Raw genomic sequence first — 19,188 nt, 5'->3', positions numbered from 1 at the left:
CCATCATGGTAACACCAACAGCAGCCTTCCATGATGAGATAACTGGCTTAGTGGGCAAGAGGAGAGCAGTGGATTTTGTGGATCAAAAGCTTTAAACATCTCCCATTAATCCCCTCATAGCCCATACTTCGTTAATTAGACTAAGTAGGTGGACTCTGATTTGGACTGAAAGTTGGCTGAGTTTCTGGGCTCAATCAGTTATGACGAGCAATACAAAGTCAGGCTGAAAGCCAGTCACCGGTGGTATATCCCAGCGGGTCAATACTGGGTTTAACATCTTCACTAATACACTGGGATGACGGAAGAGGGTGCATATTCAGCAATTTTGCTGAAGATACAAGATGGGGAGGAGCAGTTGCCTGTCACTCAGATGATCCTCAGCAAGCTGAACAAATGGACTGACAGCACACCGGGGACCAATCATCCCAAAAGCAGCCTTGTAGGAAAGGCTTTAGAGGAGTTGAACACAAGCCAGCAGCGTGCCCTTGCAGCAAATGTGAACAGCATCCTGGGCTGCATTAGGAGAAGTGTTACCAGGAGCTTGAGGGAGGTGATCCTTCCTCTCTGCTCAGCACTAGTAGCACAAGTCTGGAGAACTGCATCCAGCTGTGGGCTCCTCCATACAAGACAGGCTATACTGGAGCCAGTCCAACAAATGACCAAGAAAATTATTAAGGATTGAAGCATCTGTCACTCAAGGAGAGGCTATGAAAGCTGGAACTGGTTAGCCTTGAAAAGTGTTGACTCAAGGAGATTTACACAATGTACATAAGTATCTGATGGGGGGGGGGCGGGGAAGGAAACCAGTGCTGGACTCCTCACAGTGGTATCCAGTGAATGGAGAAGAGACAATATGCACGAACTGAAAAACCTACCGAAACATTAGAGTGGGGGGAGAGGAGGAGGGAAGAGGGAAAACAAAAACAAATCCACACCAAAACACACCCCAAACTTTTTCCACTGTGAGTGTAATCAAATGCTGCAACAATTTGCCCATAGAGGTTTTGTAATCTCCACACTTCAACATATTCAGAACCCGAATGGGCGCTGCCCTGAGCAGCCTTCTCTGACCCTGCTGTGAGCAGGGCAGTCAGACTAGATTATTTCCAGAGGTCCCTTCCAACCTCAGTCATTCTGTGATCTACATGAAAAACCTAGAAGTGACTAAAATTAGGACATCTGTAAGACACATGTGACATCTGCAGGAAGGGAAAAGGTTGATAAAACAACCTGAAGTGATAACTGATCTCCATTAAGGGTATCTGCTCTATTAAGATCTAAGATGAACACTTTCTGAACAGACAATTTCTGGTGCCTAAACATGAACCCATCATCAATCATCCTATGAGAAGTTGTGCAGGATGCAGTGTTTCTTTTTTCTAAAAGCAGCAGCTTACCTGCAATTTAGCAGCTGACAGATTCAACTAGCATTACATGTTCTGTATCCTGAAAACATAGCTTTTATTTTATAGTTCAGAAAACAAGGCCACCTTTCCCAAAACACACACATTTCCACAATTACACGAGACTATATTGTATCACCTGAAATCCAAAAGAGAACATTCCTCATGATAAGAAAATTTGAACTAACAGCTTTGTTTATTTCTTTCTTCTCATGAATAGGCTTGTTCATTTTCTTCTTTGAAATTATCCATTTTAGAAAGAATAGGGAAGGAAAGAGGCATTTACTGAGTGCCTGGGGAATTCATTATTGACAGAAATTCCTGTGTTTAGTTCCAAACGTAAAAAACTTTGCAGCTACCTTCACCGACACCTCTGTAAAAATGCTTTCACCGTATTATTTCCTTTTTCTTTAAAGGAAATGATTTAAACTTCAACAAGAAATAAAAACAGAGGGAGGAGGGAGGAAAGAGAGGGTAAGAAGTCTACTGCAGCAATTAATAGGACCAGGACCCAAATTTAGTCCAATAAGCTTAAGAAAACAAAACAAGAAAACTCTAAAAGATGCGTGAAATATAATACTCAGTTGCTAAAGAAAACAGACTGCCTAAAGGTAGCTAAACTGCAGCTAACAAAGAGGGGGATTTTTCCTTTTGAATTTGGTTAGCCAGGAAGCTCCAGTTACCATTCAAGAAACATTCACACATAGCAACATCAGCAAGAATGTCATTAACAGCCTTTACTAGGGGTACACTAACTCAGATAGCATGCATTTGGGTTTGGTTGCTGGCTTGATTTGGTTTTGGGGTGTCTTTTTCCCAGAAAAAGAGTCACAGTAGAAATACTATGAGATGGGGTAAGGGTCTCATTTCAGCTGTTTTCTCTGAGGACAAATAGTGCATTTGGCTACCTAACACAAAGCCGAATACCTGGTTGTCCTAATTTCAGCAGCTGTATCACACGCAGATCTACAATGCAAAACAGTGCTTAGGAGCTGCACAGTATGTGCAGAGCATTTTAACAGAGGGGAGAGAGGTGCACATCTGGGGTGTTTTTTAAAGAAATCCAGAAATTTACGCTTTAGCAGCTGATAGGAACCACATTTACAGAATATTAAATTACAGGGCTAAAATATACATGCAAAGTTATGAGAGGTAAGGACGGTGCTATACTCCTCCTGATACACATGTATTTTCTTCAAAGTAAGGAACACACAGGGCTCTCTTCTTCCCCTGACGTGTGTCTTATCCTAATTTGATATTTCAGAAGCCAAATTAAAATAGACCTAGAAAAATAATTATTTCACACTACACTGACTGCATCATAAACTTACATGAGAGAGACTTGAAGACATCAACATATATAAAAGCTTTAAGCAGCTTATTGGAATATTTTACTTTTTTTTTTTTTTCCCCTCATTTGCAGCGACCTAAGAATATCCCCCATAAAACAAGCTAATAAAACATAAAAATTAACAATCTCTCAGTCTTTGGCAAACAGATCTGACCCTCAGCAATTTGCCGGTTTTCTACTCCTGGCAGTTTTGTTGCATTTTACCCCCACCTGGTGGTTGTATCCAACAACAGCATAAGTGAACATGCAGCTGTTAGAAGAATTTATGGGTTTAGTTCCACATGTATTATATGAAAGTGTTTGTTCTGGACACAGATACGGGCTTTCTGCCTAGTTTCAAAAATTAGAGGCATATATTTTCTATTATGCTACATGCCACAGCTAATGCAGCAGTCTACAATATAAAAACCCGTGATACTACACTCAAGTACCTCAGACGACATCTGTAATTGATAAATCTGGCAAAACTGAAGTGTAAAGCAATACAAATCTTCCCATTTGATAACATTTGCAAAGCAGTATGCAAACTGTACATGAAGGCTATGCTAGACAGTATTATGGAGATATTAATATTTTCTGGACTTGACTGCTTGTGACAAAACTACCAAAATTTGAGCAGGTATTTCATAACTAACTTAAAAAAGGTATTGCCACTACACGGAATAGTTCTTTCACAGAGCAGCGCAGTGCCATTGTGCAAACCCAGTGAACACCACATGAGGGAGCCCTTCCCTAAGGGAAGGCTTTGAAATAAGGCACACTAACCTTTGGCAAGCTGCAGTAGCAGAAACCTGTAGCCACATCCAAAATCCACTGATGTTTCTGAAGTCTTCACAGCAATTGTGGTGAATCTTGGTTTTATTTATTTATGTCTACCCCTAGCATAAGCTTTGCAGTACTGAGTCAAACTTGGAAACAACAAGATGCTGAATTTACTTCCTTGTTAGCCATTACTATTGGACTTATGAAATATAAGTGATACCGTGTATGCATAAAGTGGTACTTATCAAAAGATTGTCCCGTTAAAATCAAAAGATGACGGTCACTGGGAAATCCAAAGGCCTTCCTATGCAACAGCTACTTTTACCAGCAAATTCCTAATTAACCCAAGTGTTCTCAAGTGCTGTAGCAACTGACAGAATGAAAATTTGTTATTATGCAAATTTTCTCTCTCTAAAATATTTGATTGTTGTTTTTTCAAAGTCAATTCAGACACAGAAGGAAGGTTTATTTTCCATAAATATTTCTTTTCATATTTGAGAGTAAAGAATATAAATCTGAGCAGCCAAATCCTTGTGAAAAATGAGAACTTACTGTGGGGGTTTTTCCCATGTAGGAGATGGTGTGCCTCATATCAAATTAGCAATCCCCCATGATGTGTGACAAAACAGATCATGGAGTAACTCAACTAGAAAGAACCTTTGTAGTCACGTAGTCTGATCTGTTGCTTAAAACAGCTAAACTGCATGTGCAATCAGGTTGCTTAGGGGTTTAGCCAGCTGAGTTTTAAAAAACTTCTGAGGATTTAGATCTCTCTGGACAACCTTTTCCAGTGTTCAACCATCCCTTGCTGTGAAGAACTGTTGCTTTGTGTCTTGCAAACATTGCTTCTTGCCTCTCACTGCACATACCAGAGAAGAAGCTGGCTCTATATAAACCCCTCACCAGTAGGAAATACAGCTGTGCCCTAGCTTTCCTAATTTCACACCAGGATATTAACCCAGGTGATATTTCAACACTCCTCCTGGCCAGTTCATCCCTACTTTACCTTCTGTACACCTTCCTTTTGGTTTTGAGCTCATGTTCCCTATTAAGCCAAGTCAATCTCGTACTACACCCGCTCATTTTCTTGCACTCCAAGGTACACATTATCATGCTTGAAGGTTATCCTTGAAAGTAAACATCTCTCCTGGCATCCTTTGCCTTCAGGATATTCTCCAGTGAGGCCCCATACACACATTTACTGAAGAGGACAAAGTCTACTCTCTCAGAATCTAATGTCTTTATTCTACTGTTTTCCTTCTTCACTCTTGTGAGGTCTTAAGCTACTCTATCACTGGTCAGGGTCACAGCTCCAGTCAACCCCCCCTTATTCACGGGTTTAAAAGAAAAAAATTCTTTTACCATCCAGATAGCACAAAAAACGCTCAACTAGTTTCAGAAAGATGACAGACAATACGCATTACTTCCTGTCTTCACCTATCCACATTTGTTTAAAACAAATTAAAAAACCACCAAACATCACACTCTTGCAATTTAGGGATCAAGAAATTCATTAGTTCTCTGTGAGTATTATTAAATATTTAACAAAAAAGTGTACACTTTTCAGAGAAAAATCCTCCCAAGTCTAATTATTCTCTCTTCACAAGAACAGAAAAAGGACAGCACTATTGGCTTGTAAATTATTTGTTCCAGATTAAATTGTTTCTTATAGCAGAGGCACTATCTCCCTTCTCAAGCCAAACCTACTAAAGAGTGTCCTGTCTCCAGCAGACACATGGAAGTGTCCAAATGATTTTCAAATATCAGTATACATTGTACACGTCATAGTTGTAGGCATGTTAACCAATATTGGAAGGCATGCAAAACTCACTGCCAGACATCAAGGCATCATTGCAGAAAGTATGAGTGATATTCTTTTCTTGCATCTTTTCCTTGAAAGAGTTTATTTTTATTGCACCTCTATCACACTCAATACATTTATATTCTATTATTTTCCTTATTTACAAATACATCATTAACAGTTTATCCAAACCCAACTGCTCATAGCTAGCAAGTTTCATGAAACAGATTTTTATTTTGAAAATAAATTTACTTGTATCATCATAAAGACAGCCTTATGAGTCTCACTTTAACACAAGGAAGAAGTTTGGACAGTGTGTTTTTAAGTTAGCTTCTAGTAGCTTTTACTCTACACTAATATTTATAGCAGTGAACTTGGTTTAATCCCATAAAGTCTGAATAATTCTTAAAAAACAACAAAAAAAAAACCAAACCACACAACAGAACAGTTAAGATAGACTTTTGTGATAAATAACACAGCAGCAAAACCAGCCAATAACATGTTAAAAACTCAATTAGCATCTTAGATTAAAATAGAGTTATTAGTTTGAAAATAAGAACATATCTTTGCACATATAATGAAGACATTCATTTTAATTACATTATGCTGAGTACTAACCATGAATTAGTGAGCCATTTAACCACTGAATATAGTAGTTTTGTGGAAAAGAAAGCAGGATCTCATTGCTGATTATTGAGAAAGGTAGAAGCAGGACTGCACCAGCTGAAACTGCTAGAGTGAAGGTGCTCAAGAACAGCCTGAAATTTAAAGAAATGCACCACTGTTACCACCAACATGCTCAAAACAAGGGGAAAAAGAAGTTGTTAGCCTACCTGTTAATTAGTGTCTGAAGGCAACACATTCTTACATTGTAAAGGGGCAGAAGAAACTGATTTCCGCAATATTTCACTTCTAAAAAGCATATTTCAAATATCAAACAGTTTACAGAAACCAGTAAAAATAATTAGTTTTTACCAACTACCACAATTACTCTCTGAGACTTGCATACATTCAATTCCAATGTCATACACACATTAAATTATTGGAGTTCAAGGAATATCTTAACTCTCCTATTTCAGTTTTCATTACACACACACTCAGAAGGGGGGGGGGGGGGGGAATCACTGTCTATATTCTTTTTACAAATTTTAAAATCAGGGCAGCTTGTAATTCCTAAAAAGTGAGTGCTATTCGAGTATCTCATAGGTTGGGGTTTTCTAATAGCTGTGAAGTCAATACAGAAAAATTGTCAGAAGTATTTAAGCTTTTGCTTTAGATCCCAAATACAACTTATATCAAATGCCATCTTGTGGCATTAAATAGAACTGTGTTTTTCAAAAAGGAAAAAAAAAAATTATATTCTTACAGAACTAACCCAATGCTAGAATAAAAATAATTCTCAAAATTCCGTAACAAAAAAGATAAACTTAAATAGATTCTTCCTACAATAGGATTGTCAGTAAGCTGCTTACAGAAATCTTACTTTTCACTAACCGTGTACAAATCCATTGTTCATCCACACAATACTTACAGTCTGAGTGACTAATTTTATTTTTTAAAAAATACTCTTACATGATTTTGAGGTATTTTCTTTTTTATTTAAGGATGCTTAAGTATCCTAAGACAGAATTATGAAGCCTAACACATTGCAGCCTTTCAAGGTGATACAGCAGTTTGTCTTTGGTTTCTCCCCAGTAAGTCCTGACAATTAAGCTACACAAAGAAATATTCGTCGGTGTATGTTTGAAAGTTATTGCTTTTGGGAAACAGCATGCACACTCAAGGAACAAGAAAGCTTAGGCCAAAAGAACAAGAAGCATCTTGTATTTATAACAGTTTTAGTGAAAGGCTATTACTCTGTGGAAGTGCTAATCCTGCCTTACTCTGCTCTCACATTAAAAACACAGTGTTTACAACTGGTACTTGTTGCATTTTAAAGCTAAACTAGAAAATAGGTGTGCGGGCAGGGATAACAGTTAACAAGACTCTTAGACTCTTTGAATATTAAAAAATTCAGAACCAGGCTAAGACCACAACTGCTACAAAAATCTTCAATGTAGAAGAGCCTTTCCTGTAGTCTTAAAAGCACAGGGGAGATGCTCCTCTACTTGAGAAGGAATCATTTCCTCATAGCATTCAAAAGTACGTATTTGTCTCTAGATCTGAAGTATATCTTGTGGCAATAACTATTTCAATTTCATATAAAAGACTTATCAGACACTACTGAGAGAAGCATGCCTAAGATTTACATCATCTTTGAACATCTCTGAAGCTTGCCACAAATGCACAACTAAAAGTGAACGGCTTGCAATGTTCTCGGCACTTTCCCAGGGTACAGGACAAATCAATAAAACACTCAATGACCTCTGCTTCCAAGGGGATGACAGTGCCACCATAGAAGAGCTAAGAACATTGAAATAAGCAACTCCACATGGTTTAGCAAATCATGTAACTGAGAGGGCAGCAACAGCTCACAGATGTTCTGTAAATCTTCAGACATATTTATAATAGTTTAACATCTAGCTTTACAAAGGAACAGGAAGAGGAGATGAGTTGCTGGCAGACCAACAGGTCTGGCAAGTGCTTGTCTTCCATTTGTTATCCTTTTTTAAGCTTTTTATTTTAAGTGATCAAATACAGATGTCTACTTCAGGGTGAGATAACTTTCTTTTCAGGATTCAGTGTCTCCCTTGACAGGACTTCCATCAACCACAGTGAGAACTTAAAACAACTGCCTCCCATATAAACACCTACATTTTAGAGACCTAAACTTAGGTGCAGAAGTCTTGCATGAATTCCACCTCTTGTGTCAGGTGCTCATGCATTATTCTGGCCAACATCATGCTTATCAGGAAAGCCATGGGTGAAAAAAAGCCCTAAATCAAACTGTCTTGCCTCTTGTCATGCCTTTCACAATTCAAAGCACCACTTGATTAAATCTTTTTCTTCTGTCCTCTAGCAATCTATTTGCTGTCGCATTTATAATATACTGTTACTTATTTGGAAGAATAAAAGATTCCTATTACAACAATATATACAGGGAAAAAAAATCTGCTAAAAAGAGCTATACATACGATATTCTGTTAACAATGGCATCTTCATCCTCTTGCTCATCTGCAAATTAAATGACAACAGGTTATACTCAATACTTAGTCATCTTTCCTCAAGCTAATATATATATATATATAATAGGCACAATTTTAATTGACTATTAAAGTTTAGAATTACTGAAAGATTTATTAGCATCAGTATTTTGTGAATGTTCTTAAAAATGAATATTCTTTTCTTTTTTTGCTTGTCTGGAACTCCTTTCAAATCAATGTAACTATGAAGTTATTGCACTTTATTTAAATATGCAGATCAAAACTTCCTGGAAACATCTTCCAGAGGGCTCTACGGCAAACAAGCTTTCAGACTACTACTACCATGGCTGCTGGCTACAAACTGCCCCTTTGGGCATCTCTGAAACCACAGAGAGCAAGCAAGCTACTGCAGGAAAGTTCTAAGGTCCAACTAACTACTATAAATGCCTAAACAGAAGTTTCATTTCCAATATTAAGACAGTTTTAAAAACTAGAAAGCATACCTAGAACAGCAGTGATGATCCCTTAGTTGCTTCCCTTTATTCATCCCAACTCCTGGGGATTTGTTGGGAGGAGAAGGATAGTTGGTTTGGATTTAAAACACCATGGCTTCCCTTCTAGTATTTCAAATTTTAGTTTATTTTTGTTCACTTAGTCCTCAATTATTATTCCAACTTTCTGAAATCAACATTTAACTCAGAGGTTAATCAACAATGTAGCCTTCATTTACCCTTTACACCCTTCTCTAGATACATCTGTACACAAACGTATGCATTTGTACATTTGAAATAATTTTGGAGTCATCTTTTATGTCTCCCAGGTGTTCCGTGAGTGGTAACTCAATGTATTTTAAAATCTAAGAATAAATAAAGCCAGGCATTTCAAGTTCTTAAGAGTCATGCACACACTTGAAATAAACATGTAGCCATTAACATCATACTATTTTGAAATTCTTCCGTGAAAGTACATTGGGTTATTGTTCTGGGGTTTTACGAGAATCGTATGCTGTTTTGAGAGACTAAATCAAGGGCTCTTATGAATCATTCTGGCTAAAGAGCCTGTTGTAGAAACAACAAACAACTTGTCCTGAAAGAGTTCCAGATGTGTTAACTCAGGAAGATCCTAGTAGGCTACAAAAGTTAGCCTTAGTAAATGCTCAGAAAACTTTCATAGTCAGTGCAGCTGCGGAGCAGTTCCTCTCACTAGGTGATAACATCAGCTTCCAGAAAGTAATAAAAGTGCCTGGATATCCAATAGTGTTTGCCAAACCCATTTCCCCCTTCCTGCTCTTTCCTATCTCTAAGTGGTAGCAGCCTTGTAGTATTCAAAATACATATCAGGATCAGAAGACAGTATCCAACTTCCTTACTTTCCATGTTCAAAGATATGTACTTTTTTTTTTCAAGGCATTAAATTTCTTAAAGAGTTTACTTTTTCAAACATGAATCCAGTTCTATCATAACACAGGTCACTATAGCTCACGATCAACAGTTTCCAGTAAAGTTCAAAGTGCCAAGATCATCATGCATAAGAATGCTTCTCCACCATGACTATTACCGAGTGCCAAGGGTGATATAAGCTGTCAAGAGTCAAAGATTCTGCCATTTTATACAGATTTTTATGCTATTTGTCTTTAGAAGAAACATAGAAGAAAATAACAGGTGTTGCTACAGAGTAGTTTCAGACAATATTTCCAAAGAAAAAAAAAAAACATATATAGGATTATCTCAAGGAGTGGTGTGGTCATGAGCAACAGGTTAAGAACACTGAAGCAACTGTACCTGAGTAAACAAGGCATGTTTAGAAGAAATCCAATACTTCCCTTCTGTATTACTGACAACTTTTTCACTTTACCAGCTAAAGCTCTGAACTTGATTCTTGTGCTAAAACACAGCCTGAAGATACTCATGTCAGCTTTTCCAGAACAAAAGGAGAACAAAAGGATTTAAAGGCAAGGGAAGCAGAAACATCTACTTGAAATATTAACCTTTCTTCCCTCTCTAAACAGTTTATATTTAGAGCCAAAACAGAACAACTGATTATGGCCATTCACACCACCTCCATAACACTGTCCTTTCACTGCCATTCAGTCACAGAGTGCTAGCTACAGAACTCACTGATCCTTTTCCGAGATGCTTCAGTGCACTTCCTCCCTTGATTAGCGATAGTAGAAGGAACACTGAAGTGGAAAATGCCAGAGCAGCCACAAAGGAGGCGTTGGGAACTTGTGGCTCAGGGAAAAAGGGAGCAGACAGAAGTCAAGAGAGCAGCATATACAATTAGATCAGTCTGGCAGCCTGAGAAACACTTTTGGTCAGAGGACTAGTTCTTCCGCTTTCCTTCTGGAGGCCAAAAGAAAAAGAATCAACTACTCACTTGAAAGACAAAATTATTTTTTAATATGTTAAAAAGTCTGTGCTTACCTGCTTTCCTTTTGTATCTTGTGATTATGAAGTAGGAAACTATGTAGAGAACAGCAAATAGGAGAAAACAGATCTAGGGAAAGAAACAAATAAAACAAATATTGCATTTATTAGGTTGTAAAAAAATGCCCATATTATAAGAAGAATAAACAGGAAATCAAGTATCAACAATTTAAAATTGAATTCAGATCAATAAAAGTGTATTCTATGTAAATGTCAACACCATTATGTTTTATATCTTACTAACAGAAAGTTAAACCCACAAGAACAGTTCAATTAGAGTAACAGGTATGGGATCAACTATATGGCCAGCAAATTTTACTCTAAAATTAAGAAAAAAAGCCTCATCTACAGTGTGATTGGGAAAGGGCTCGGTTGGGTTCTTTTTTGAAGTTTAAATCCGCTTGTGTTGTAAAGGTTATCACGTACCCCATTCACACATAAGTGTAATCATTTTATACAATGGTCTCTTGAAGATCTATTTTGGAGTAAGTATTAACATACGTGGAAAACAACAAGCAGTTATGTTTACTATTTCCATCATGTCTTGAAACAAACAAATTCCCAGCAACACCACACACAAGAGACTTAGCTGCCTACAGTGGCTGCTCAAGTGCAGGCTAGTCAAACACAATGTTTCCTTTACAGTCCGAAGCCAAGGGCACAATTTCCCTCCTCATAAAGTAGGTGGCTTATTTAGGTCAGAAGTACCTTGAACCCAACATGATTTGCATCCAGTTGTTTCTAAGAGTTAGCACTACAATTGCAAATACCTACAAATATGCTGGAAATCTTGGGGGAAAGAAGGAAAACAAGAAGACAGGTTTAACCCTCCAAGCCTTTGTGGGAAACAAAAATGGGGGGGGGGGGGAGGGACAGGGAAAAAGGGAAGAAAACAATTTATTTGCATCTGAATAAGGCACCCAACACTGCTTCCTCAACCTTGTTTGCTGATACCTATTAAAAACATGAGTCAGAAATGAAACAAGAACAAAGCATCCCATTCCATGAAGCTGTGGCCCTTGAGCTCCGCAAGTACCTCAGCAGCCATAGAGAAGAGTTCTCTATGTACAGCAGTGTATTCTACTGTTAGCTTGCAGAAAACAGATCACCTGTATACCACAGGCTTAGAAGCCACCTGAAGTAGCCCAAACTGCCCAGATTCTTCTGCGTATGCACAATACTAGTAGCCACCTTATAAGATTTAACACACAGCAGTTAACCAACTGAATCAGGTAAAACTGTTGCAGCAGGTTTTACTATTAAATTGAGTATGACATATTACCTGTATAAGGTTTGGGATTTTTTTTCCAATTGGCCCTGCCTGGATCTGCAATTCATAATATCAGCACCTTAAACATGTTCTACTTCTGTCTGAGCTTTATCTTACTTGTGATCTGAAACTGCAAATACTTCACTGGGAAGCATCTGATCTATTTCTTTAGTCAGTCATTTAAAGATTTGTTGCCTTTAAGAACTCACTGTCTCAAAGTCGGAGAATCTACCCTAAGTGAAAGGGAAAAACAAAAGCAAAGGTAGCAATGATAGCCTTTAAAAATTTACATCTAAATAAGCGTATTGCATCCAGATCAGCAGAATCAGAACGGGGAAAAACAAATTGTTCAATCAATACATACTTTTAAAGGAATACTAATAAAAAATAAATTAGGAGAGTTATTCGTTTTGTGTAGACAGACATTCTAGCTAAAAAACCAAAGCGCAGCCAAGTGTTTGAGCGTAGCATTTGAGCGCCTACAACCGCCCTACAGAAGTCTCCCAGAAGTATCACAGTGCCACAGGTCTGCAAGGGGCAACAGAGCTCAGTCTCTGTTCAGGCAACACACAGCAGTGATACATGAAATACAGATGCTGAAAATTAGATTTCACAACTAGATCTCTGAATTCAACTACTGAATCTGAATAGGGTCCACCATTCCACCTTTCCAGAGGATGCTTCAAAGAGAAAAAGGTTTTGATAAAGAATATAATTATTAAAAAAAAAAAATCTATTAACAAATAATTAATATTAAACTAAAAAATATATATTTTCTAATCAGGAACAACAAAATAAACTGAGAATAGCCTTGGATTTTCAGAGTACTCTGACACAGATTGTCCTGTCAGCATCAGAAAACACAATGCCAGTGCTAAAAGACAGTCCTTCTCTAAGTTTCCAGTTCCTTTGAAAACTAGACCAAGGCTACAGAGAGGGATATCTAATTTTAAGCATCCACTTTTGAAAATCAGGTATCATATATACAGGCCAGTAGAACTCTTTACAAATCTGCCAGACCCAAATAAAGATAAAATTAAGCCAAAAATGAGTTTACCTATATTTAAAACAAGAATAAAAATTACCACAATCTTGTTTGTATCTTCAACTAAAATAGATGACCTTTATTCTACCTGTGATAACAAAGTTACAATGAAAATGTGGGTCTGTACTTATAAGGTACCACAGAGATAACAGAGATATTTTGAGGTCACAGCAGATGAAAGCTGTTCAGTAACATGAACTGTCAAATGTTATATTTCTAGTTCTAGATCATAGCTACTTCACAACTCAGCAATAAGGGGTAACTATATATCTTGGTGTAATTATCCCTCTACTTCTGTCAGAATTGAGAACAGTTCTGTAAATATTTCATTAAGTTTATTGCTGAAAATTCACATAATTTTAAAGTTATCAGCAAAAAGTAAATTCTAATCAGTGAAAGCTTTAGGATCTTAATAAAAGGTAATTTATAAATTAAAATTCTTTCATAACAACTAAAACAAGCCAATAATCAAACTCAGAAATATCACTTCAATCTCAGCTCACTTATGATCCTGAAGTGTTTCTAACCATGCATTCTGAAGAGCTTTCAAAAGGGAACAGCAAAAGCCAGCATCCTAACTATTTTTAGAGTGGAACTCAGTTAAGTTGGGGAAAAGGAATGTGTTGCCCATGACAGCCAAAGAATAAGCTTCACTGTCATGTCACGCTGCTATCCTGGGTTCTTACTCCTTATAATGCTCTTTGTTTCAGGATATTTTTGTACTGCAGAAAACATACAGCCTTTTTGTACTTGTTCTGTCTCAAGTTCATGTTTCTCAAACATGAATGCAATACTCCAGGTATGGTTTTATGGCTATATGTAACAGCACTAAGCCTTTCTTTCTGTACTGAAAACTGTATTGGGTTTGCATGGCAGGTTTTGTTAGTTGGGGGGCTACAAGGGTGGCATCTGTAAGAAGCTGCCAGAAACTTTCCGTGTCCAAAGGAGCCAATGCCAGTTCTCTCCAAGACAGACCCACCACTGGCTAAGGCTGAGCCCATCAGTGACAGTGGTAGCACCTCTGGGATAACATAGTTAAGAAGTGGGGGGAAACAGCAAAACTGCAGCAGGAGAGAGGAATGAGAAATGTGAGAGGAATGAGAAATGTGAGAGGAATAGCCCTGCAGACACCCAGGTCAGTGCAGAAGGAGGGGAGAAGGTGCTCCAGACACTGAAGCAGAGATTCCCTTGCAGCCCATGGTGAGGCAGGCTGTGCCCAGCCGCACATGGAGGTTCTCGGTGGAGCAGATACCCACCTGCAGCCAATGGAGGACCCCACACTGGATAAGGGGGGATGCCCAAAGGACACTGTAACCCCACGGGAAGACCGCTCTGGAGCAGGCTCCTGGCAGGACCCATGGCCCCACGGAGAGAAGAGCCCATGCTGCAGCAGGTTTGCTGGGGGACTTGTGACCCCACGTGGGATCCTTGGTGGAGCAGCCTGTTCCTGAAGGGCTGCACCCCATGGAAGGGACCCACGCTGCAGCAGTTCATGAACTGTAGCTTACGGGAAGGACTCACATTGGAGAAGTTCATGGAGAAATGTCTCCCATGGGAGATGCTCCACACTGAAGCAGGGGAGGAGTGTGAGGAAGGAGCAGCAGACAATGTGTGATGAACTGACAACAATCCCCATTCCCCGTCCCCCTGCACTGCTGGGGGTAAGGAAGTAGAGAATGTGGGAGTGAAGTTGAGCCTAGGAAGAATGAAGGGCAGGGGGTAAGGTGTTTTAAGATTTGGTTTCTTTCTCATTATCCTACTCCGATTTGATTGGCAATAAATAAATTTCCCCAAGCTGAGTCTGTTTTGCCCATGAAAAAAATTGCTGAATGATCTCGCCCTGTCCTTATCTCAACCCAAGAAACTTCCGTTACATTTTCTCTTCCCTGTCCTGTTGAGGAGGGGAGTGACAGAGCAGCTTTGGTGGGCACCTGGTGTCCAGCCAGGATCAATCACCAAAATATATTTCAACACATTCACCTGAGAATCATGCTAGCAACTTAGCATTATCCTCCAAATGCTGAATGCTTCCATGCTATCCTCCCCAGTTGTTTCCAGCAGAGCAGTTCTCAAGTTACAGTATAAACTTGTTTTTAGGGTTCAGGTTCATCACCATGTCTCTTAAAAACCACACCTTAATTTCACACTGCATCTATTACTTCAGGGTAATCAAGTCCTTTCTGCACAATGTTCTAACCCTCCTCTGCATTGACTACATCTCCTAAAGGACTAGTTTTGGGAGGGGTACAACAGAATTGTTTACTTTATTTCCATCTATATTAAGCAAGATTTTTCTTAATACTGATACCCAAGGAAACTGAAAAGTAGCTTTTCCCCCTCAGCCCAAACGCAACACCTATGGCCATGTACACTACCAACCACTTTCATATTCACTTTACAGCTCTTCTTCAAAGGCACACTGACCCTAGTTTAAAAACTACCTTTCAATGTCTTTTCCTGGATATAGTCCCTGGCAGATGCAAAAGAAAAACTCTACCAATAGTCGCGTTGCTTCAGGAAATACAGTTCTTACCTCCTAATTTGACTTTCTTAAAAAACCTTTAGGAGAGGGAAAATTCACATATACGTATGTTCATAGCACCCAAAATCATCTGTCAGCTTCCATTTCTGATTACTTACTAAAAAGGATAGGTAGTCATACTGAAATAGGGCACTAATCAAAAACAATGAGACACCACACATAAAGCTACGTTGATATCTCCAGTGAAAAAAACACGTATATTCTTTAAATTCCAGGCCTTCCTCAGAAAACTATTATGTGTGACAGTACTGGGGCCAACACTGGAATACCATGTAAAATCCAAATCATACTGCAAGCTATTTTTTCAACCAAAAGTAGTGTTTTATGCCATCACCCGTCTCTACAATAAGAGCAGACAAAAGCTAAGGATGCTGCAAATGCAGCAAATCTAGAACAAGCTATATTCCTCCTAATCCTGAGTTCACTGCAAGGGGTTTTTCACTGTAGTTCAACGAGGTTTGATTTAAGGAGTCGGTGAAGACACTGCAGAGAATGTACAGGAATGTACAGAGAATGTCAGGGTTTCTGACATTCTCTGAGAATGTTAACTGAAAAACTACCATACATAAAATAGCTTCCTTTCTTAAAATTAATTTTCTTAAATTCATGCCAACTTTACAGAGGGGCAAAACAGCTGTGGATCTGTTACCGCAGTTTGACTGCTCCTGGGAAGCTACTTTAAACCCAACTATGGTACGTTCCCACATTATTATCCCACTCTTTAGCTTGGAGGAGACTGAGGGGTGACCTCATCAATGTTTACGAATATGTAAAGGATGAGTGTCAAGATGATGGAGCTAGGCTTTTCTCAGTGATGTCCAGTGATAGGACAAGGGGTAATGGGTGTAAACTGGAGCATAAGATTGCCCTGCTCTTGCAGGGAGGTTGGACTAGATGATCTTTTGAGGTCCCTTCCAACCCTCAGGATTCTGCGATTCTGTGATTATACAAGAAATGCACTCAGTCCATGTTTGATCAATCGCATCACAATATAAAGGAAATTAAGAAGAGACAGGATTTTATATGGTTATAGCCAAACAGTCAAGCAAAGCAATTCTTAATAATTTTAATGTCTTTTTTTGTGTTCTCCCATCCACACCATTCAGTAACTTAAAACAAAATGCATGGATCCTATGCTACATCTAGGGGCTCCCTAGCACATTAAGTCTTCAAACCTGAAGCATGTAATTCATTAACATCTCTTTGCACAGACTAAACACAACATCTGGTAGGACAAGCAAAGAAACCTGTCTTTCCCTGGAGCTCTTCATCTTCATTTTGAAAAGGAAGTGCTTTCTGCTCCTGCTTAGATTACACACTAGACATGCCAAGAAAGGATACTTCTGGAGATGCACGGCACAAAATTCTTAGGTATCTTGTATCCAATTCTTCCATCGAGTCATACTTTTCAATCTGTTATCCAAAGTCATCCAAGTATGATACATGTCATACCCCTGGATCTGTACCAGGCAGCTCTCAGGTCCTGCGAAAAGGGAGCTGGAGATAAACTGCATACATTTCAGTTCACAACTATGTGCGTCTAAGGGGCTGGCACTGAACAAGCCTAGCATTAAACACAAGCAGGTCTGAACTCAAATTACATAGTACTTATCTCACTGACAGTTGTTAAAGAACAGCTGACACTAATTTGCCTATGTGGATGATCTTTAAAACTTTGGCACTGAAATCCATGCCTCAGATTGGTAAAGCATCATCTTCCATTGCAAATGCTGGAGCTACACTTCCATGCTAAGAAAGAATATTCTCAAAATGCAGAAGATTCTCTCCCCTTCTCCATCTGCACAAGATAAAACCATCTTTCACAACTGTAATTTGTATGTGCATTAAAAGCTGCATTTTTGTAAACAGCTTTTATTTGCATAGCACAATACTCTTCCCAACTACCATGCAGGAAATACAGCTGTATTTTATACTAGGTAAAAAGCATATAGTTGCATTGCCCAATAATTGTTAAATACCTTACAATCCATGTGCCCTAGCAGCAAATGCTCGAAAGAACATCCTGGGCTATATTACCAGAAGCAAAGCCAATAATCATGGGAAGTAATTATCTCTTTCCAGTCAGCATTCATCATGTCACATGTAGCTCCTGCATCCAGTTTTGAGCCTTCAGTGTAGTAAAGACATTGGTAATCGCAGCAAGGAAGATCGCCAAGATGTCAGAAGGCTCAAACACTTGACTGGTGCAGACAGGCTGAAGGACCTCAGCTTGTTCAACCTAAGTACAACAAGGCTTCAGGAGCACCTGACAGTAGCTTGCTGGTACTTGTGAGGGGGTCATTCACACGACAGAGCTGGACTCTTGAAAGCAGTGCTCAGTGGGAGGATGAGACTGGAGGTAAGGAGAAATCCCCTCCATGAGAAGGGCCATGCAGTGGAACCAGTTGCCCAGAGGTTTTCAAGCTGTACGTAACCCAGACCAACACTGTAGATGATCCTCCTCCAAGCTGGAGGCTTGGGTCCAGTCAGCCTTCTTTTCTATTATCCTGAATAAACTAGCACCATTAGAAACTTTGCCTCCTCATAGTTTACATCCTTGTCCAGGTCATTTATGAATGTGTTTCAAAGTTTTAGTGTAAGCATAGGTCCCTATAGGACTGTGTCAAGGATGTCCTCCCACTACAAAAAAGCTAAACATCTTCCAGAATAACAAATTTTTGCAGTAAGGAACCACCACAGAAATCCTTTGCAGAAAGAAGCCACAGACCTTAGTAATGTTCTTTGATTTAACACACTTCCGAGCACAACGCACAGGTTCAAGATTTGCACTTGAAAAGCATCAAAGTAGAGAAGTCATCATTTCCTCCCACGTGAGTGGATACTAATGTTTAAAATAGGGAGAAGTAAATCTGGAGGAGCAAAACAGTGACAAAGAAAAAAGAGAAAAGCATTTTACTATGCTGGGTATGAAATGAAAGATCAAGATGCTCCAAAAAATAAGGGATGGAAGGAAACAAAGTGGCTGCATCAGTATTAAAACAAAAAGTTACTGCTACTGCATCCACCAGCATTTTGATTCAAAGGATACGCCCCAAAAAAGCAGCTACAGACATAATGAAGACCATCTCCACTTCTTACAGCTATTTTAGAGAACGTGCCCTTTTCCCTAACTAGAAGAGTCGGCACAGAGAAAACAAAAGTCACTGGGTAACACCACCCTGTGGAATACATCTAAGAGTGTAAGAGTTGAAAACTTAACTGTCGGTGTTTTGCTTGATCATGATTACTACCTACAGAAAAGTACTAGTGTTGCACTTCTGGGTTTTAATTTCTATAATAGAAAACAACTAAACATAGCATCATACACCCATCCCTTACTGCTGCCACGCTGCAAAAGTATTTTAATGGCCATTGAAATGCCACAGGACAACTAAAAAACATCCTCCTGCTGTCCTACTTGGCAACTCCTTTTGTTTACTCATGGAAAGGATGGCAGGAATAAAAAGCAAGAAATACAGGTACAGACAGGCAGTTCTGCTCTTAC

At 38.9% G+C, this 19,188-nt stretch overlaps 1 protein-coding gene across 4 annotated transcripts in view; it reads right to left on the bottom strand.

The window, feature by feature from the left end:
* LMBR1 (limb development membrane protein 1) overlaps positions 1 to 19,188 on the bottom strand; it is a 79,689-nt gene that overhangs the window by 51,745 nt on the left and 8,756 nt on the right. Inside the window, exons 1-4 of one of the 4 annotated variants that reach the window (XM_080611678.1) lie at positions 10,824 to 10,896; positions 8,904 to 9,078; positions 8,392 to 8,431; positions 5,936 to 6,075 (exon numbers count right to left, since the gene is read on the bottom strand). The exons of 1 other annotated variant lie outside the window; for it this stretch is intronic. Coding sequence is in view for 1 of the 3 variants with exons in the window: in XM_080611676.1 (XP_080467802.1) it covers positions 5,936 to 6,075; positions 8,392 to 8,431; positions 10,824 to 10,896 (253 nt within the window). In the remaining 2 variants the exon portion in view is untranslated. Of the gene's footprint in view, positions 1 to 5,935; positions 6,076 to 8,391; positions 8,432 to 8,903; positions 9,079 to 10,823; positions 10,897 to 19,188 lie in introns of those variants that run through there. 2 more of the 4 variants (XM_080611676.1, XM_080611679.1) reach the window with 2 other exon arrangements.

Source organism: Psittacula echo (assembly GCF_963264785.1).
Source record: "Psittacula echo genome assembly, chromosome: 2".
Lineage (NCBI taxonomy): Eukaryota > Metazoa > Chordata > Aves > Psittaciformes > Psittacidae > Psittacula > Psittacula echo.
This window is presented reverse-complemented; position numbering and strand designations above follow the sequence as displayed.